This window comes from Centroberyx gerrardi, chromosome 16 (assembly GCF_048128805.1).
Source record: "Centroberyx gerrardi isolate f3 chromosome 16, fCenGer3.hap1.cur.20231027, whole genome shotgun sequence".
In the NCBI taxonomy this organism is placed as follows: Eukaryota; Metazoa; Chordata; class Actinopteri; order Beryciformes; family Berycidae; genus Centroberyx; species Centroberyx gerrardi.
In genome coordinates this window covers 3,395,858-3,417,971 of record NC_136012.1, presented here as the reverse complement: position 1 = coordinate 3,417,971, position 22,114 = coordinate 3,395,858, and the positions used below count along the sequence as shown (strand labels likewise).

General features: G+C 41.0%; 1 protein-coding gene across 2 annotated transcripts; it reads left to right on the top strand.

Annotated features, from left to right (window-relative positions):
• The first annotated feature begins 16 nt into the window (after positions 1–16).
• Positions 17–21,774, top strand: LOC139922949 (alpha-1,3-mannosyl-glycoprotein 4-beta-N-acetylglucosaminyltransferase B). Of its 2 annotated transcripts, none has more exons than XM_078289241.1 (15): positions 17–54; positions 4,026–4,214; positions 4,882–5,019; positions 6,613–6,746; positions 7,582–7,628; positions 8,776–8,889; positions 9,353–9,428; positions 10,187–10,301; positions 10,482–10,612; positions 12,471–12,578; positions 15,536–15,729; positions 17,444–17,522; positions 18,785–18,860; positions 19,557–19,669; positions 21,390–21,774. In XM_078289241.1, the coding sequence occupies exons 2-15, from the start codon at positions 4,103–4,105 to the stop codon at positions 21,405–21,407; spliced, it is 1,455 nt and encodes a 484-aa protein (XP_078145367.1). In that variant the 5' UTR covers positions 17–54; positions 4,026–4,102; the 3' UTR covers positions 21,408–21,774. The 2 variants fall into 2 exon arrangements, with proteins under 2 accessions (XP_078145367.1, XP_071769703.2); XM_071913602.2 differs by lacking the exon at positions 17–54 and adding an exon at positions 1,397–1,697.
• Positions 21,775–22,114: the final 340 nt, after the last annotated feature.

Below are 22,114 nucleotides of genomic sequence, written 5' to 3'. Positions count from 1 at the left end.
GTACGAGTGTCTGTGGAGGATCTCTGGAAGTGTGTCAGTGGTGGCTGACCTCCAGTAAGTAGCTGCTTCGCAAAGGTTAACTTAAAACAAAGGATGTGTCAGACATTTTTCTTTACTTCTACCACTCAATAGAATAAAACACATTCACAATTGTAACCAGACTACATTTTGTTGGCTCCATTACCTCGCGGTTGAATCTTGTGCGTTAGCGTGTTGGTACGGAGCCGCGTCTCCTAATGCATGTATGTGTATGGAGGCAGGAGGTCTATCCACAATTAAAATCATCATAACTCACTGAATTTTCGACCGATTTTCAAGCGGTTTGGTTTGTTACAAATGCCAGACATGTATTTATGATACAGGATACTTGGTTAAATTAAAATGCCGGTTTTCATACCAAAATACTTTATCTTTTGTAGATGGTAACAGTAATATTTCTATAATATAATATTTAAGATTAACTTACCCTACGTAATTAGGTTCTAAGTATATTCTTTTTTTCTTACTGCATGTAAAATGGCTGCCACTATGTTATTTTGTTCATAATTTTGGAAATAAATGAAGACTTAATTAATAAAAAAGACATAATTACAACAAACATGTTAAAATATAAGTAAGTTTCTGGCAGGCTTCATAGCGTTCTGGACTTTTACACATTGACAGCAAAACATTAGAGATCTGCTTTTTCGGGAAAACTAAATCTAATTAGGCATATATTAGCTTTAGTTCAGTTAATGGGTGTTGCATCTCACCTACTACTGTAAATAACCTGCATGCTGTGTGTGTGTGGGGTGTGTGTGTGTGTGTGTGTGTGTGCCTATTTGTCAGCCAGTCAGTTAAAATGGCAGAGAAAAGAAAAACAGACATCCGATCATTTTTCAGTGCACCGAAACGCCAAGTAAAAAGACCCCAGTAATATCAAAGGCAATCTGATAAAATCTTCATAAGAAAGGAATGAAGTGCTTATGGAAATGTTTCATAATGGACCTCTATATACATTTAATACAACAGTACTTTTGGCGGCACCTTTGGTGTCCCTTCAGGAATTGCTCTTGAGAAATTTTTCTGTTTATTGTCCCCCCCAACAGTGAAATGAAATATCCGCCCTTGGTTTCCTAGCAACCTATTTACACATTCGCCTTCTAAGGAAGTCGCTAGCTTGAAACTAAGCAGTAGTTAGTAAGAACTTAGTAAGGACTTTACACACAAACTCAGTAACGGATTTACGAATGACTGGTGCAGCCCTGTGCTGAACTCTGCAACAGTTTTAATTGACGTCCTGACAAAACAAAACGTTCTCTCAATGAACCAGGAGATGGCGCTGTTCGCTACGCATGAATTGCACCTGTGCCTGGCCGGCTGAGAGTTTGACAGCATGTTAAAATGAACGGACGTAGTGAGAGAATGCACACCTATAATCGGCAGTAGGCGGAAGCAGGTAAAGGGAGACGTGCATTAATGGAACAGGCGTTGAACTGCCTGAGGACTGAACAACACCTTTACTTTACCTGCGCTTCACCTTCGCCGCTCACATCACATCCACCTACTGGCCGGGGACGCCGGTGAGTCGGCAGAGACAACGGACGGACAGACGGTTAGAAATGAAATGAGGTTTCACCCCGTCAAACTTGGATGTCTTCTGGCTTTCGCATGTTTCCTCTCTCTCACTTGGATTACGTCGATTCCCAATGAAAAAGGTAAGGAGTCGGTGTAAACTTGCCGTTAAACTACTGTCTATCTAACAACACATTATCAGTATTTTTTTTTATTTATTAACCTACGACTTAACGGGTTTCATTAACCATCTGCTTTAACGTTGACGTTAATTTAAAAAAACGATGTAACTATTACTTTTCAAAAGTTGTATTTGTCGGTGTTTGACCTTATAGGGAAATATCAGATATTCAAATTAGCTTGTCCGCAATAAACAGGTGGCAGTTGCATAATTTTACCTTAAGACAAAGGCTGGCATTCACCAACACTTTTTCAGAGGCGGCACTACAAAAAAAAAAGGTGCCATATGTGTCATATGTTTTCTGAGTAATTTCTCAACTAGTTTGGTTTTTGGCGTGCTGCCACTCCCACGTTTTTTTCACGGAGTTGCAGTTATATAGGTTAAGTTTGTTTATAGGTTTTGGCAGAGCACTTAATCAGAAGAAGGTTAGAGGAGGAGGCAAACCTGCTCTGATATTGTCCATCAGAGTTGCCCAAAAAGTTGCCAATTTTATCCAAGGATGGATTATGCCTCTCTGGGGGTTCAGGAAAGCATTTTCTATGGCCCCTTTACACCTAATGGCATTTAACTCTCTGCAATGGCACAAATAGATGAAATAGCATGCATACGTGGTCAATATAATCTGTACTCTTACAAAGAGAAAGTTGTGTGCAGTCAGGCTTAAACAATGACACTCAAAGACAACACACCCATAGGCTAAATACATTTACACAGCATACAAAGCTTAAAAGATAAGGGGACAATAGCTGGTGGGTGAGGGGAAAAATATAAATAAGTGTTTCTGTGAAGTGCAAAGTGAAAAAACAAATAGAACAAATAAAAACAATATAGCCGAAACTGAGATAAGATAAACTTTATTAGTCCTGGAAGGGAAATTTATCTTGGACAAAAAAAAAAGCGGTGCTGCCCACAGTACAAAGTTAAAGACAACAATAGTTACATAAAGATACAGGTTCATAAAAAGGTCTATGTGTCATATATCACCCGTGCATGCAGTCTCCTTCACACTCAAACACATTCATTCTGTCATCCAGCAAATAAAGTGCATATTTAGTGCTTTAGTGCTTGTTCCTCAGTAGTTTTAATTGACCGTGGTACCAGGGAGAACTTGTATGTGTTCAGCTTACAGTTGGGTAGTCTATACCTTCTTCCTGATGGCATCAAGAGAACAGCAGTCGGGTCAGAGATGACTTTCCTTAAAGATTCCCTGAGGCCGAAGATGAAAAATTGGCTGCACAGGGTGTGAATGAATGCTTGACTGTGTCGGTCGTAACCCTCTAGGAGTCTATAGGGAGTCTGATGGCAGTAACTGGAAAGTCTGGTTCAAAGGGTCGTAAGGTGGAGGGAGGTGAAACTCCAGCAGTGCGATGGAATAACATACAATGAGATGGTAACACTGAATAACATGGAAATATGTGGAGTAGTCCCATAGTGAACACCTACATGCTTATCAGTATGTGTGTGTACATTACCTCCTGATGGTTTTAATTATGTCATCGCATTCAGTGCAAATTTAAGGTTTATGGCGTTTGTTATGCAATAGCTGGAAGATTTGAAATGCCCTGCCATGCTAAAGTCGTTTGCCCCCAGCAGTGCACTGAGAACGGTCCACACCCAGCATCCTCCACCAGTTTAACACGTATTTTAACAAGTGTAACAAGTATTTTATTCTTGTCAGGGTGGACAAGACTCTGAAACAACATTTAGAGCATGGGACACTAAGGGCACATTCACACCAAGTTTGGAGCAGTTCATATGACTCCTTTAGTTCAGTTCATTTGGCCAGGTGAGAACAATGCCATTTGAACTCTGGTGGCACCAAATAAGACGCCTGAAGATGCGAGTCTCAGTCCTCTTCCAAGTGAACTGTGGTGCGGTTTGTTAGAAGTGAGAACGTAATCCACACCAGCTACAGGGAACAACCCCAAAACACAAGGGTTTGGAGACAATGCTGACATCTGATAGCCAGCAGTTCCTCATGTCTGGACTGATGCTATTTCTTATGAACACCAGAGAAGAAGAGCATGGATAAGTCCATCATGCTCAGCTAAAGTTACAGGGACTGGAATCAGGTTTGTTTTGACTCACTTAGGCTCAAGTATGGCAAGTGACTAGTTAGCACCTTGCAACTCCATCAGAAGCCCGCCTCTGCGTCTGTTTCTAATAAACACTGAAAACAGTGCTTCTATCATCAGTGTCAACTCGTCTCTCTCTCTCTCTCTCTGTCTCTTTCTCTCTCTCCATGTATCTCTGTTTCTCTCTCTGTCTCGCTCTCTGTGTTTACCACCAGGTTCAGCACTGCATCCTGATCTGCAGGCCCTGTACCAGCGTCTGCTGGCGGCCGAGGCACAGGGAGAGGAGGTGAGCATGGATCTCAGCAGGGTCCTGGAGCAGCTGAGGAACCCGTCCAGAGCGCCCAACATCACCCAGCCCACCAATGGCACCAGCAATACCAGTTACACCAGAAACATCTCCGCAGGTCAGTGGAGAGGATGGAGCACCAGACATCCTCAGTGTCTACCAAGCATTTTAACCAGAAGGATCAGACAGCTTTGACCCAGAAAGCATGTGACAGACAGCGAAATGTGTGCATGTCACTTCCTGCATCGCACAGTCCAAACCACATCACACAGTCTGTAATTGTTATCCCCACGCATGACACCGTTTCCAGTTTACTACTATTACTGCTACTCCTTCTACTACTTTGGCTTTGGATAGACTTGCCTTTACATGATGTCTTTTATCTGCACTGAAAAAAACCCCACAGAAAAGTAAGCACAGGCTTTTTTTGCTTTAGCCTAGTTTCTTGAGTGTGGAACACTTTCTAGATTTTGATACTATGACCTGCCTAGTTTACTGAAAGCTTGATCAACTAGAGTGCCAGGGACAGAAAGTTGAAAGTTTAAAAATGCCCTTGAAAGTTCATAAAACACCTGTGAAATTAAAAATGAGCGGACAAAAAAATGCCCCCCGATAATTAGGAGCAAAGAGCACCATTTCACCATTTCACCCTGTTCTGTAAAACTGTAAACTCACTTTTTAAAAAGTGCTATACAACTAAAGTTTATGCTATTGTTATTATTATTATTATTATTATTATTGTTCACTTCTTTCCCCTCACCCTGTCTGTCTCTGTCTGTGGATAGAAAGAGTAAGGCAGCCAATGTTCAGTTCAGGCCAGCGGACGTTCCTGCAGCCAAGCGTTCACCTCTACCTGCCTCACCTCAGACAGCATCCAGACAGCCTCACACCCAACGTAGTCGTGGGACAGGGACGCCATGGGGGTATGTAGTACACACACACACACACACACACATTGCTGTGTTTTAACTTTAATTGAAGGATAAAAAACATGGTTTTATATGGGTTGAGAAGATTTCCTATCTCCTAACCCTTTCAAAACCCATTGGATGTCCTCATGTACGTTTTCACCCGACAGTGATGATATATGATATATGATATATATATATATATATATATATATATATCCCTGCTCCCCTTCTTTACTTTACTTCACAGCACTATTCATCCATGTTGTTTTCTTGTTATGCCTGCCAGAAGGCCCAGCATCTCTATGTGCTGATGTGTTTAAGAGCCTGTAGTTTTTTCAGTAGGTCCTTGTTTGAACTGCCATGTCCTACCTGTGATAGTAAACTTTATAGACCAGCTGATGGATGGAGTTACTGCTCCTGCTGTGTTCACTGCAGTTTTATTGGATGATTGTTTCCATCACTTCACATCTCTCTACAATTCAAATTACTTGTGGAAGCATTTGTCTAGCTAGTAGAAGATTTTTTTCAAGTTCCCATGTTTCCTGATGAGACACGTTGTGTCATTTTATTATTATTTTTTTATTATATTAAATGGATTGACTTTTGCATTTTGTTTGTTGGATTTTTTCATTGTAAGTAGGCCTTGTTAAGTCTGTGTTAGCAATAACGCTAATTGTTAAGTTGCAGTAGTGAGCTATTACTGGTCATTTTATTTTATTACATTGTTTGCCAAGATGCTCTCAGCTGGCAAGCTTGTAACAGTAAAAGTCACTAGGTTTTCTTTCATCATCATTGGCTATGTTTCCATGCACATAGTAACCCGGCTACTTGTCATACTCTGGGTCAGGTCTTACTCAGGTTAATCTGTTTCCATGAACCTTTGATACCCTGTGATTGAGTCTCTCTGTTGCCATGAATAAGCCAGTCAGATGTTTCCATGCCACTGTAACCAGTTTAACACGGGAGTGAGCCAGGCATCTTAACCAGGTTTCTCATAATCAGAGTATGAGCTTACAAGTTATGACGTTTGACAGTTATGACGTTTACATGCATCGACCCAAAACTGAGTTACCGCAGTAACCAGGTTAAGGACAGAAACTTCCTTCGATGTAAACATGCACACGTACATGTAATTATTACCCTTTGGTTATGACAATAAGTCCACAAAGCTTTTCACATGCATAGCAGATGGAGTTCCATTAACATTTCAGTTTTCATGCAATCTTGCATACAGCAATTATTAACTGAGGAAACTGTCATGTATAGTACACAGACAAATCATCAGTGTTAATTTAGAGTATTTCAACACTATGCCAGTGTCTCTATTACACCACACATCAGCGTGAACACAACACCAAATAATTGTCACTGAAACTCTAACAAGCACTAATAAATCAGCATTACTTAACTTTTCACTCCCTGTAGTTGTATTCACTGATTCATCAAATCTTTTCATAAAGTTAATCAGGTGGTGCAATCTTCAGCTTTAGGTTGAGCCACCTGCTGCTCATAAAACCACACTGACAACCATCGCTTTGTTTCCTGTCTCATCATTGCGTGTGTGTGTGTGTGTGCGTGTGTGTGTGTGTGTGTGTCCTCCCACAGTATCCTTGGTGCTGGGCGTCCCTACAGTGAAGCGACAGAAGCAGAGCTACCTGGTCAACACACTGAGCTCTCTGCTCTACAACCTGACTCCCTCCGAGCGGCAAGACCTCATCATCATTGTCTTCGTCGCTGAGGTTACACAAACACACACACACACACACACACACACAGATTTGCAGCTGCATAAATAGGCTACACACACCAAATGAGGACAAAACAAACTAGGGTTAGATTGAGGTAATGGTTTGCCGATTTTGCATGCACTTGAATGGACACGCACACACACACACATCATACCGGTTTAACAGTTATACTCAGATGACAGCATACAGATCTTTTTCACTTTGATAGAACACTTTTTAGTGCACACACCTTTAAATGGGATCATGAATACTCAACACTTGCCGGCAGCCCAGCAGGCAAAAAACTTGTCTAGAATTGTACTCCGAACACATCTAAAAACAGGGAAAACTAGTTCCTAGGTCATATTTTCTCATTCTGTGGCCCGGATCTAACTTTTCAGTGAGTAATTTTGCACATGCAACATTATCGAAGTACACATGCATGAAAAGTGACAACGTTGTACGATAGAGTGAGTAATGCTTTTGCGACCTTTTCAAGCAGCCTAAGGTGTTACACTGTCAGTTAAACTGCATGTGTGTTTTAAAGATTATGTTTGTTAGTCTAACATCCCCCCGGCCATGAATAAATAACACACAGGATGAGGAGAAACGGTAGGAGGCTACATCGCCCTCATATCATTTGAAACTGGTCATACGAGGCGAGGCCTTGGAGGGATGTACACAATGAAGCCGTCACACCCCATAAGGTCTCCATATTCTGTTCATTGTTGCAAGAACATTCAGTTCACTCCTGTTTGGCATAGGCAACAGGTAATACCGGTTACCACTTTACAATATCCCTATTTTCCTCACTTTTTCTTTCTTTTCTCTCCCCCTATCATGTCAGACGGACTCAAACTATGTGGACAGCATAGCAGAAACCATTAAGAAGAAGTGAGTGCTCTCTTGATTTCCTCCCGCGGGGCAGCTTCACTATTATTTCTGTTTCTGTGGCCTGGCTTTGGTTTTGTGTTAGCTGTGACCTGGGGGTATTGATAGCAACCGGCCTCTTCTGTCCATGCTTTAGGCTTTTTAACTCAAAGAGCCTATATAAAAGTCAGTTCAGTTTAAACAAAGCTGTATTGGTTGTTAAGTTTTGTTGTTTGAAGCTACATTATGCAAGATTTTTTTAATGTAAAATTCCATCCATCTTATCAGGCTTAATCACAAAGTGGGCTGCAAAAGAGAAGAGCATCCCATCCCCTCTAATTGAGCTGCTGTAGATTCACCCTATTTGCCAAAATCTGTTGTCGGGTCTGGTGTCAGAAAGTGATGAATCAAAACTGGGAAATGCACATTTTATAAGCATCTTTAAAAGAAAAAGAAAAATACGAGGTATCAAGTCGCCTCAAAGGAAGACATTTCCACTTCTTGTCAAAAACCTTAGATATTTTTCCTCTCTTGTCTCTTTGGTTTCCTTTGGTATAAAAGCATCACAGACCGGTCTGTTTGGTAAACATGAGTGTGCTGTGTGCAGTTCACTGACATCACCTTTCAGGACTTCAGGGTATTTGAAGTCTTCAAATTCAAATATTTACCTGACGCAGCAGTTTGGGGCCTCCAACGTGCAAAAATGACATAGTGCATAAATGTTTCATAGCATTGTAATGCTTCACAGCATGTTGCTGTATATAACATAACATGAAACACATCAGGTGTAATTGCAACTATCCTTAAAACGCGAAAGACTTTCTGTTTCACATCCTTTTCTTGGGGGTTGTTGTCGAGCTCTTTATGTCCCTGTGTCCTGTGCTGCATTCACATCCTATGGGAATAACTGTTGGAACGACTTGGCAGCTCAAAGCAACGACTTGGAAGTGTTCACGCGTTCAAACTTCGCAGTCAAGATGCCGTGATTGCAGTTCTCTTTAGACTTTGGTTGCTCCCAATCAGCCTTTTCGCTTACAAGCTCGTATCCACCATCTTTCCCATGTGACATGAATGCAACATGGTTTCATGTGTTTGCCCTCTCCATTTTGCAGCGGAACCCTATGGGTCATGGGGGCTGTAGTTCTGTAGTTAACTAGCTGTTGTTGTGTAGTTTTCCCAGGGAGGTGCTGTCAGGGCTGCTGGAGGTCGTCTCCCCCTCACAGTATTACTACCCCAACTTCACCAGCCTCAAAGAGACGTTTGGAGACTCCAAGGACAGAGTCAAGTACATTCACAAATTCCTACATTTCCACTTAATATGTTCTTGAAATGTGGTAACTGTCAGCTGTGTAATGTTTAATACCCCCTATTTGCTCTATTCTTATTTGTATCCTATTTTATTTTTCTGCATCCTATTATTGTTTGCTTCTGCAGCAACCCAATTTCCCCTCAGATAAGATTCAAGTTTCATCTTCTCTTTAAAAAGAAGGAAGAAAAAGTAGGAAATTGGCATAGACAAAGTACATAAGGAAGGTTTTTAGCGAAAAAAGAAGTAAGAGAAAGTAAATAAGAATTTCATCATAATTGACCAGCCTGGTTAACAAATGGTTAAGTAAATTGAAGATAGCGAGAATTCATCGTGTGTGTGTGTGTGTGTGTGTGTGTGTGTGTGTGTGTGTGTGTGTGTGTGTGTGTGTGTGTCTGTGTGTGTGTGTGTGTGTGTGTGTGTGCGCCATGCTTGTCCTCAGATGGAGAACCAAGCAGAATCTGGACTTCAGCTTCCTCATGCTTTACGCTCAGGACAAAGGGACATATTATGTTCAGGTAGGGGTCAAAGGTCAGGCTCTCTAGTCTGACTTGTGTACTTGACATTGTCTTGCTGTCGCCTTGTCCTGTATAGCTGTCAATTTAGCTAACATTCAGTCTTTTTTTTTAATCATGTCTGTTATTTCTAAATCCACAACTGTCTACTCTGTTTTAGGTTCAGACCAACATAACGCCGCCAATTCCATTCAACACTAGAATGTAGTCAAAATATATGAATATAATGTATGAAAAGCATCATGAGGGTGTACAAAAGCAGTAGAACAGATGAAAACATGCCAAAGATATGAATACATGCAGTATGTATGTATTTTTGGGCCCTACAGTGATAATATATTTCTTCTCGCTCAACCCAATTCACCATTACAAGTCCTTATAGCTCCTCACACATTCATTTCCTCACACGTTTCCCTCTGCCAAAATCTCATTATTTCAGCCATACCCTACTCTATCTTTGTCTTCTCTGTCTTTATCTGTCTGTCATCTCTCTACTCTGTCCATTTATCACAGGTTTTCAACATTCACTAGCTTGTCATCTTTTCTCCAGAAATGACACATCAGGGAGGAGTGAGGAACGAGGCTGAAATATTGCAGAAATCACTTATGATTCAGTGACAAATAACCAGCTGTCTTTGCATTTCCTTGCAGTTCTCCCGCATTCTGTGGTGCATTCTGAGGAAATATAAGGGGAGAGGTTGGGATAAGATTTAATGGTCTATCCTATAGATTCCTATAGAATGTATGTGTGTGTTTTCCAGTTGGAGGATGACATTGTTGCAAAGGCAGACTACTACAACACCATGAAGTCCTACGCCACCCAGCAGGCTGCAAACCAGTGGCTCTTCCTGGAGTTCTCCCAGCTTGGATTTATAGGTGTGTGTGTGTGGGGGGAATGAAATAAACACATTGAAATAGGTGCATACACACATACTTGAGCGTGTGTAAGTAAACCCACATACTGATTCATATCTTAGTGGCATTAAGACTGCTTACGTGTCTGTATTTGAACAATGCTCATATTGTGTGTGTGTGCGTGTGTGTGTGATCCCCCAGGCAAGATGTTTCGTACCCGCGACCTCCCGATGATCGCCGAGTTTTTCCTGATGTTCCATAAAGACAAACCCATCGACTGGCTGTTAGATCACATTCTGTGGGTGAAAGTCTGCAACCCCGAGAAAGATGCGGTGAGCCACATTGCACCCAGAAAACCTTTAAAGCAACTTAAACCACCTTAAACCCAGAAAATCTTCTAACCACCTTAAAGGAAAAAAATCCACCAACGCTTCACTAACTGAAGCACAAGTAGATGAGACAGGTTGAGGGAAATTTGATATATTCTGTCTTTCTCCTCAGCTCTTATTCTATTTGTTTTTCTAGCATTCGCTCTTACATGATCATTCTATGGTCACAGGAATATTGTAAGGGCACTAAGTGACCTCCCTGACCTTTGACCTCCTTACTATCGGTTGCTTGTAATGTTGGTGATCTAGGATATTGAAGCTTATTCTGCTGCTGTCCGCATTGTCTCCAACGGTGATCGTTCTTGACCTTTTGCAAAGTGACTCCTCCACCATGCCTTGGCATTTTTTATTTTGCCAATAAAGAGAATGGGAACAAGTGCACCAACATTCCCCATGTTAATGTCAAGGCTGGTGGTGCTGTCAGTTTACTGTAATTGATAGGGAAGCCAGTGAACTAGAATGACAGGTTTTTCATCATCTGTCATTGTCTGAGACACTGTCTGTCGCCTGGCACAGAAGGGCATTCTGCCAAGAGGTGAAATTGGACAGACAGACAGAAAAAACACACGTGAGAACTAACCACAGGATTTGTCATGCGATTATGTGTAAAGTTTCTGCTCTAAAAATTTTTTCCCAATCTGGCTCTAATTTCATGATTTCTTCGCCATTTTAGAAAAAAGGTGAGCTTGTAGCTCAAGTAAATGCTCTGTAAATTAATTCAAAGTGCTCTCAAATGTCATATGAATGTGTGGTATGTACTATGTGGTTTGGATGTTGACTCTACAAGCAGCAGATGAGTGTGTTTTTCTAACTTAGCCCCACCTCTTTGTTGGTATTGTGTGGGTGTTATGGGCCAAAGAAGAAAATTGACATTTAACTATGACTGTTGTCATTTAGACTTGTAGTCAAAATCCAAACTTTACAGTGTCAAACCTAGCTTGAAATGAACTGTCGTCCCGCCTAACAAAGACATACTAAATCAAAAGACATGGATGTGACAGTAAAGTTTTAGAGGTGACATGTTTTTGGAGGATTATTTTCTGGTGGAGACTTCCATTTCTTCCTGTTGGTGTCAGGTGACTGACAGAAAGCAGAGCGGAACGTAACGCAGCGCTGATTATGAAAACACTCAAGTCAGGCACAATGAATAACACAAGAGCAGAAACTTTGACCAAACAAATGAAGGCTTCATATTTACTGTGATGGATTACCTCGCTCTGTGGAAGTTGTTTTTCATACTGTGCAAGAATGAATGGCAGTAAATTAATTCTTCTGAAGGGAGGAAAACAAGCCTGATATCTCCAACTATGCTGACTGTGTGCAGACACCAGCAGGAAGAATGGAAAGGAGAGGGACAACCTAGAAAACTGGCACAAACCTACAAAAAAAAACACTGGTATTATCTTTAAAATGTAACCTGAGTGAAGTAGCTTGCAGACATGATGGCACCGATTACACCTAGCTTACTTTGACTACATCCAAAAAAGTCTAAATAAAATAACCCTTCTTTCAGGGTTAGGGTAGTGGTTCCATATAAAACCATAATGACTCAAAGAACCCTCTCAACCTGGTAAACCAGAATAAAGAACCTAGAGTGGTTCTTAAAAAGTTCCATTAGTACTGCTGGTTAAGGACATTTCATATGTTCTTAAGGGGTTAAAGAACCATTTTCTGGTACAATATAGAACCCTTTTTTAGAAGAATGTACACAATCTAATAATGCATTCCAGGTTATTGGACTACAACACCCGCAGCTCTGTGCCATGTAGTGATATTCATACTGGTGTGTTGCCCCATCCAGAAAGACTGCAATAAACAGAAGGCGCTGCTCAAGCAGAGGTACAAGCCCTCCCTCTTCCAGCATGTAGGCCTACACTCCTCTCTGCCTGGGAAAATGCAGCATCTGAAGGTGAGTCCATCTTTCCAAAACTGTTTTACAGTAATATGATTTTTACTGTGCCATAACACCATATTGATATATTGATATGACTGTCATAGTGGACACTTGCACTAGGTCTGAAACAGTCAAAAAGCGATATATCAGTGAATACAGTAGTGTAGCATTTTCTCAGGCAATCTCCATGATACCCTCCTCTCTGTCAACGTCAGTCGATGATCTTCTGGACAATTTTAATTCTAAAATCTTAAATGTCATTGATGAAATTGCGTCAAAGTCACTTCTGGTAAGCAAAAGGCACCATGGAGGAACGCCCCTCAGGCCAAAATCCAAAAAAAGAATGTGTCGAAAAGCTGAGCGTAAATGGCGGAAAACTAAACTCCAAATTCACTATGATCTCTACAAAGAGAGTCTCCACAAATATTATTTAGAGCTGAAAAATGCAAGACAATCATTCCTGTCTCAGATCATTAATTCAGAGAATAATAATGCACGCACACTGTTTGCCACTGTGGATAAACTCACCAACCCACGAGTACCAATGCCTCCTGAATTCAATTCTACAAAGTCATGTAATGACTTTGCTTTTCACAGAAAAAATTCAAAAGATTAGGCAAACTATCAGTGCTTCCTCACTTAAATTAAATAACGCCTCGGCAATCAACTAGAACTAATCTGGTAAAGATGACTCATTTTGATGTCATAAACCTCACAACTCTTGCAGAAATTGTTTTACATCTCAAACCCTCCACGTGCTGCCTTGATTCGCTGCCTTCAGTGTTTTTTAAGTTGGTTGCCTGGCAACAGATGTATTACAGATAGTCAACAGTTCACTGCTTTCAGGGGTCTTCCCCAAAGCCCTGAAAACTGCAGTAATCAAGCCACTTTTAAAAAAAGCTAATCTGGATGCATCTGTACTAAACTACTACAGGCCCATATCAAACCTGCCATTTATTAGTAAAATTATTGAGAAAGTTGTCTTTAGACAACTCAGCAACTTTCTGGCAGTAAATAACTACCTTGACATTTTCCAGTCTGGATTTAGGCCCCATCACAGTACCGAGACTGCTCTTATCAAGGTTCTGAATGACATTAATCTCAACACAGATTCTGGTAAAGTCTCTGTCCTCATGTTATTGGACCTTACTGCTGCATTTGATACGGTTGATCACAATATATTAATAGAAAGACTTGAACACTAGTTTGGTCTCTCTAACATGGTCCTAAATTGGTTCAAGTCCTACCTTCAAGACAGAGACTATTTTGTATCAATCGGTAGCTGTACATCAGAGCGTCTCCCAACGTGTGGAGTTCCGCACGGGTCGGTTCTCAGACCTCTGTTATTTAATCTTTACATACTCCCACTAGCTGAAATTATTCAAAATTTTAAGGTTTCATATCACATGTACGCAGATGACACGCAAATATATATAGCTGTGTCACCAAACGAATACAGTTCAATAGACTTAAACAAATTAGTAGCTGGATGTTCCAAAATTTTCTCCAGTTACATGAGGACAAAACTGAAGTCATTGTTTTTGGGGCCAAAGAAGAAAGACTTAAAGTCTGTGCTCACCTTAATAGTCTGTCCTTGAAGAGTAAAAATCAAGCTAGAAACCTCTGTGTTATCCTGGATTCAGACCTAAAATTCAGTAGTCACATTAAATCAATATCAAAATCAGCCTTCTATCACCTTAAAAATATCATAAGGATCAGAGACTTGATGTCAAAACATGACCTAGAGAAACTTGTGCATGCTTTTATCTCTAGCAGGCTAGACTACTGCAATGGACTGTTCACAGGTCTGTCTAAGACAGCAATCAGACAGCTTCAGCTGATCCAGAATGCTGCTGCCAGGATTGTAACAAGGACCAAAAAAGCTCAGCATATAACTCCAGTTCTCAGATCACTATATTGGCTACCAGTTTCTCACAGAATCAATTTCAAAATTCTATTGCTTGTCCATAAATCACTGAACGGTTTATATTAGGTCCAAGATACTTATCAGATCTCCTGACCCAGTATGAACCTTGCAGACCTCTCAGGTCAGCTGGTTCTGGATTACTGGCTGTTCCCAGAGTCAAAACTAAACATGGTGAAGCTGCCTTTAGCTTCCCTGCTGCTCACATGTGGAACAAATTGCCAGTAGAGCTAAGACTTGAGACAATGCTGACTACTTTCAAATCCAAGCTAAAGACCTACCTGTTTGCCATTGCTTTTAATTAATTTTCTTTTAAATCAAATTTATTTGTTGGTTTGTTTTATTGGTTTTTTTTTTATTCTGTGTACTTTTGCCTGTTTGCTTTTATTGTTTTTATTCTATGTGCTTTTGCTTGCTTGCTTTTATTGTTTTTATCATTTATCATTGTGCTTGTGCCTGTGTACTCTGTAAAGCACTTTGGGTTGCCTTCGGGTATGAAATGTGCTATATAAATAAATTTGCCTTGCCTTGCCTATTGTGAAACTTAAGTGCTTGTTTGGGTTGATGTAGCAACCTTCATGGTTTCACCTTCTGTCTTTCTTTTTACCTCTCTTCCACCCTCTTGCTTTGATTCTACTTTCCTGGCCAACTGTCAGATGTCTTGATTGTGTTATAATGGCCTCCTTTCCACCTGGCATTAACATGCAGCACATATCCATGTTTCTAGATATGATTCAGATTAATTACAGTTACACCTGGCATTTATATGCATCTCTGATAAACACACTGAATTCAGATTTCTGTTTCCCTCACCAGAACGCAGATTTCCGCCCACATCTCTCCTGTTTGTGATAGTTAAAATCTTTTTTTGGGTTTGTGATAGTTAAAATCTATTTTTGGGTTTTCTGAAACCTGTTAGCCTGCATCCTACGATGCAGCTTTAATGCAGGTGGAAAGGTGGCCAAAGTTGTTTTTGTACAGGCTTGCGGTATGACAAACAGTGTGCGTGTGTGTGTGTGTGTGTGTGTGTGTCTTCCCTCCCCACCAGGATAAGGACTTTGGGAAGCAGAGTCTGTACCAGGCCCACAGTAACCCGGCTGCAGAGGTGAGCAGCAGCCTGAAGCATTACCAGCAGCACAGCCTGGACAGAGCTTACCGAGGCCAGGACTTCTTTTGGGCACTAACACCCGTCCAGGGCGACCACGTCCTCATCCGCTTCCCCCAGCCCATCCACGTTGAAGGGTCAGTTTGAATCGTTTTTGAAAAAAAGTTGACACAGCTGGGCCTTTTCCAGGTTTTCAGAGGAATGAAGGCTATGCACTGATTGTGGTTGCCGAGTGAAAACTTCAGGAGAAGAGAAAAATGTTTACATTTTCAGAGGACAGTGGGTTTTTGAATTGGGTTACATGAGCCTTATAGTCATGAATATCACATACATGGAACCACGTAAGTTGCAATTCAAGCAGCAACACCAAAATTTGAGTTACAAGGTTTTCACACCACTTAAAAGCAAGATATCGGTGTGCTTGATTCTTTCCTTTTTCAAAGGGGGCCAGTTGTCAAAACTGACATATGGACAGTAATCTAGTGGTAAATAAAAAGGCAAGTAAACTATGACCTTCAGTCAGTGATCATCATATGGCACCCAACCACTAATATTAACAAAAATCAATTATATTTTCAAAAAAGCATTACTTCATCATGCTTTTTCCCTTCTCATCACACCAGTTTCATGCTACTTACTATGGTGTGTAATATTAATTTAAATAGATAGATAGATAGATAGATAGATAGATAGATAGATAGATAGATAGATAGATTTACCCTCTAATACATCCCTGACCCATCTTAACAATTCATTTAATCTGATATTGTAAAATCTTGTTTTCCTTAAACAAAGTGAAAACATTTGCTGACATTTGCGATTTAAAGAATTCTCTAGAAACAAGTGACGATAAGGCGCATCACTCCACTAGTATCAAGATCATATCACTTGATTCAGGAAATTCAGTGACATTTTCAGACTTTTTGCAGTGTACAAACAGCCATAGTGAAACTTCAGTGCATCCCTTATCTGCAGTGTGAGCAGTGCGACCAACACCTCTGTCAGAGGGGAAAAAAACAAAACAAAAACATAGAGATAGACAAAAAATGTAAAGATGGTGACAGACGGGCGGAACTCCATTTGCATTCAGGTCAAAGGTACATACATATAGCAGTGACTGAATCTTTATTTGAACAATGCTTATCTTAAGAGATTCCATAGGGTTACATGTATAGAGACACACACATGCACACACAATACAAATATTCATCACCTGTCAGTATGGAATATGAGAACAATTCAAGAACAGCTGCAACAAAAGAAATCTATTTCATAAGATCACTTGATATGGGCTAGGTCACATGTATTGTCATGGGTAGCTACTGCTTTTAGATGTGAATAAACACACACACACACACACATACACACACACACACACACACACACGATCATTCACACTGAAACGTAATTAGGAGATACCATGAGGTTTCTCATCCCTTGCTAATTAGCTGTTTGGTTCAGTGCTGAGTGGTTGGCAGCAGGTAGTAACAGGATGCCGTGAGGTGTGTGTGTGTGTGTGTCAGTGCTTGAATTTGCGTGAATGTCTGTCAATACAAGTGTTCTCTCCACTCCAGCTCGTTCCACCCTCTGGCATTAAAGAGCTGCGTTCCCACGACTGAAGGGCTGCCACTCACATACCTGTTTACCTGCTTTTTTGTACAATCACCGCTCCTTAGGCCAACACACCGAAGTGTTCAATTGTTACAAATTAGCCAGATTATCCACAGTCAGAACAGAAAGCCCTCCAACACTGAATACTTTCACATGTAAAGATATCTGTGGCTGTTGGCAGCTTCAATTAAAAAATATTGCATCGAATTCATCAACCCATATCTGTCTTCTATATTGTAGGTACCTGTTCCGCAGTGGAAATATTGAGACTAACGGAGATAAATTCTACAACACCACAGTGGAAGTGCTGTCCAGCAATGTGAGTAACTTGCCTGTGTGTGTGTGTGTGTGTGTGTGTGTGTGTGTGTGGGGGGGGGGTTGTGTTCTTTAGTTCCATGACTGCCGTTGAGCAGATCTTGGTTTCCGTCTCAGGTGTTGAAGCCTTGGGAAAGAGTGGCAAGGCAACAGGAAACACCCACCACAAGCTATCTACTATCACTGCAACTGCCTGCCGCTGGCTCTGCGTGTGTGTGTGTGTGTGTGTGTGTCAACCTGACACTCCCCGTCACACCGAAGGGGAAAAGTGGTCATGCCGCAGGTGACCTTAGAGTAAAGCTAGACAGACACGGAATCGCTGCGTGGAAGATAAGGGGGAAACCACGTTACACAGCCGTGTTAATGCCGAGTCCAGTCTGTAGGCTTAACCACAGAGGTGAGAAACAGAGGAAAGAGTGAATGAAGTTGAAGCTCTTCATCTGCACAATACTGTCCATAGTGGAACTAATTCACTACCTGAAATGAAAGATTTTTTTCAGAAACACACGATTGTAATGTGTTTTACCTTCATGCCAATAAGTAGTTTGTGTCACTTTTTGTCAAACCAGCTGTGGAAACTGTTTTGAACTGATATCAACAAGATATTTAGGTCCTGATTTCACAAAACGATGCTATGGACTTACAATATTGAAATACATATTGGTGATTTATGAGCCAAAATAAGCTGAATTTACTGTTTTTTTTACTCCGCTTGTCCGCATATTCATATGGGAAAAAACATCTTCAGTCAGTGTGTCATATCGGTTATGTTTGACACCGAGCTAGACCTTGGAACTTAAAAGTGAAGGCAAACCATAACAGCTTTGCGATAGCAGTTAATGATTGTGCTTTACCACGCCGCTGCAATCTGTCGGATCATATTCACTAAGTTTCAGTGGGAAGTCGCATTCTTATTTCAGCCTAACCTCACAATCAGTTGATAGCAGCAAGGTCAGGGAGAGGCGGTAAAAGCGCACGGCATCAGCCTCCTGGAATAAAAGCCCCGTTTTTCTCTTCAGATCTTCAGAGCATCAACTTTTCAGGAGATGACGTCCACGGGTTTGTGTTGCATCCTGCAGCTTTCTGTCTGAGTGGAAGAACCGCATGAGCAGTGACTCGCATAACTGATTAGGGTTACACCGATATGGGGTTTTGAAGGCCGATACCAATACCAATGTTTTTTGGACAGGAGCCACCAATAGTTTATAGTGTGTGTTGATGTTCAATAAATAAATGATGTTGTTGTCTGTCGTTCTCTTCCCTCAGGCGTCGGAGCGAGACAAACTGGTGGCTGGCTCGTCTCCTCGCTACAAAGGCTCTGATAACGGCTTCATCATTGTCGGTAAATACACTATACTGTACTATCAGTCAGTCACTCTCCCACTTCTGTGACACATGCTGTAACCATGCCTGTCATCAACACACACCCACACCCACACACACACACACACACACCCACACACACACTGAAGCACCAAATAGTTCAAGAGATAAGATGACGTTTTAGTTATCCCAATAGAGAAATTGGGTAAGACTATAGAATACTAGAAATATTATTGTGTGTTTAGGTACTCTAGGGTTAGATCAATGACTGATAGACCAATGTGATGGATATGATGCAGTTTGATTGATAATATATTTACTGTAGAATTGATCAATACTACACTGGTTGTCTATGGGAAGACTTTAACCTGAACTGAACTAATGAGACACTTTGATCAGATTCCACACAAGTATAAATGAATATGTTTATTATTACACACACACATCCACAGGCCTGTCTGACTCTTTGATAGCATTGGTTGTAAAGGGAGAGAGATAAGGCCTGGAATAACATCATGGCTGATAAAATGGGAGAACGTCACTCACCACCAATGACTAACTACTAACTAACATTAGACCGATATAGGTTTTTGAAAGCCGATACCATTATTTTTTAATTGAAGCTGCCGATAGCTGATATTTTGTGCCAATATTCAGTAAATCTGTAAATTATCCTTTTTCATGCTCCAAAAATGTATGTATGTGTGTGTTTCAGGTGTGTTTCAGGACGGGGTAGCTGAGGGTCAGATTGAGGCAGCGCTGCAGCCGATCTCAGCTCTACGCCTTGTGGTTCACTCCGACTCTGACGTCTGGGTTCTACTGAGCGAGGTGCGATCTGAGTGTGTGTGTGTATCTGTCAGACTTTGTGTGTTCACTTGTGTGTGTGTGTGTGTGTGTGTGTGTGTGTGTGTGTGTGTGTGTGTATGCACAATAGCATAAGGGCAAAATAAAAAAAGAGAGTGAGAAAGCTGTCACCTCCGTCTCTTGACTACCCAGCCTAGCATTCCTACAAAATGACAAAACATGAAGCTGCTTTGTCAGCCCATACGTTCTCAAACAGGAGATGTCTCATTGATTTGTATTATGCAAGATCCAAAAATGAAGCCAAGGCACTCTTCTTTTGTGTGCAAACATTGAAAAGGCCTTGATTTCTCTATGTGTACCTACAGTATATGTTTTGGCATTCATGTCTTCATCAGGGGTATCTCAGTTATAATGGAAAGACATGTTTTTTTTACTTTTGCACACGTTTTTTAACTTTTGCATACGGCACTCTGGTATCCCCTCTCAACCTGTCATTTTTATCCCGCTCTAGTAAGACTCTTAGAGCACGTTCACACCAAGCATGTTTGGAGCAGTTCATTTGACTCCTTGAGTTCAGCTCGTTTGGCCAGGTGAGAACAATGCCATTTGAACTCAGGTGGCACCAAACTCCATACGACAGTGCAATGTCATCTGTCTGAGTAGATAAAACACACAATGACTGCCAACATTTTGACCCTGATGAAGGCCACAAGCCAAAACGCGTTGGTCTAACAATAAAGTTGTTCTTTATACTACAAGTGTTGCTGGAGATTTGACCTTTTTAGAACATTTTGATTCAGGACAGAGATAAAGGCATTCACAGCTATTATGAAATTATGGTTGACCGAAAATGCTGACACAAATTACAAGTTTTGGCAAAGCCCTCCAAAGGCCATGTTCATACTATTCCACACTATTATAGTTGTTCTGTATTGAAAATGGAGAAAGTAACAGTAGTACAGTTGGTAGTCTCTGATCATAAAAAGTCAGCATGGAGCCCTTTGGCTGTGTTGAGGTACATTCTGCTAAGTGTTTGAGCGTTGTACTAAGTGCTGTATGCTGATAGTAGCAGCTGTTGGAAACAAACCCATTTTTCATTATCAGCACAAAATATGGGTTTCTTTTTTCTCGTTGGATCCTCATGTTACTAAAACTGTCAGGAACGGTTTCTGTGGTGGACATGACCAAACTTCCCAGCAATGATTGGCAAATTGCATTGCGTTTGAACAGCTGACTCTGGCCAATGATGTTGAAACCTTTGCTAACATAAAGGACTAACGCATCAGTTCTGAAGAAGTTTGTGTGGGTGTGTATGGTCAGTTAGTTGTAACTCAAATATTTGGTGCTGGTTGAAAGGTCTGTGTGTGGTGTTGGGATGTAGATGCAATGTGAGTGTGTGTGGTTGTGCGTATGAAAGTGAGGAATTGAAAGTGGATAGTATTTGTCATTCTTTTAGTTCCCTATAAACTACCTTGTCCACTTTTTAATATTTGTGTGTGTGCATGTATGTTTGTGTGTAAATAAAATTCAAAATGTAAACTGAAAATCAAACGGTGAACCTTTGATTCTCGATTTCTTCAACATAATGCGGCATGATTCCCACGTCATGAATTTGACTGAACTGAAAGTGAAGTTACGAGTGTTTCTGTCTCCACACTCATCTAATAACCGAGCAGGACTCACTGTGTGTGGTATCACCTCATCCAAGGTTTGCTTAACACTCACTCTTGTTCCCGTCTGTCAGATATCCATTAAAGTTTGACGACCAAAGACAACAGAGGGGAAACCAGACACGCAGCGTTCCGGCCCAGCGCGTCGCCTGGACAGACTGCTCCCCCTAGCGGACTAAGACCTTTATTACAGGGATATTTTCACAAGGAATTTCTGAAGTGCCTAAACAAACAGTGACTGTGATATGCGGAATTGACCCATATTTATTGTGTTTTCTCTGAGCTGCGTTGAGGCCTTTGAAATCCACTCTCTGAATTGACTGCTGACTTGGGGCAACAGTTTGTCTGAAGACAAAGAGACAGTTATCGTAAGAGCGGGAGGAAGCCACTCCAGAGAAGAGTAATTTATTACTTTATTACATTCTATTTTTGTTTAAACGAATAAAGAATAACGGGTTACACCTTGTGGAGTATTTCATTTCAACTGCTTGGAGTTTATATAGGCCTGCATTTGCATGAAATGTGTAAAACAGGTTCACCCACAAGACAAATAGTACTGTTTGTGCAAAATCTGTCACATGGACTGCAGATTGTGTTTTCCATTCATAGCAGTGTATATTGTATTTCATGTCATTCTCAACACCAAGTCAAACTGGGGGCAAAAAGCAATCAGACTGGTTTCAAGGCCGTGTCAACTCTTGGTTTGTACAACTGATATGGGTTTCATCTGTGAATCTGACCGCTCTGATGCCAAAAAAGTTACAAGTATTCAGTGTTTCCCCCAGAATTGTATTCTTGT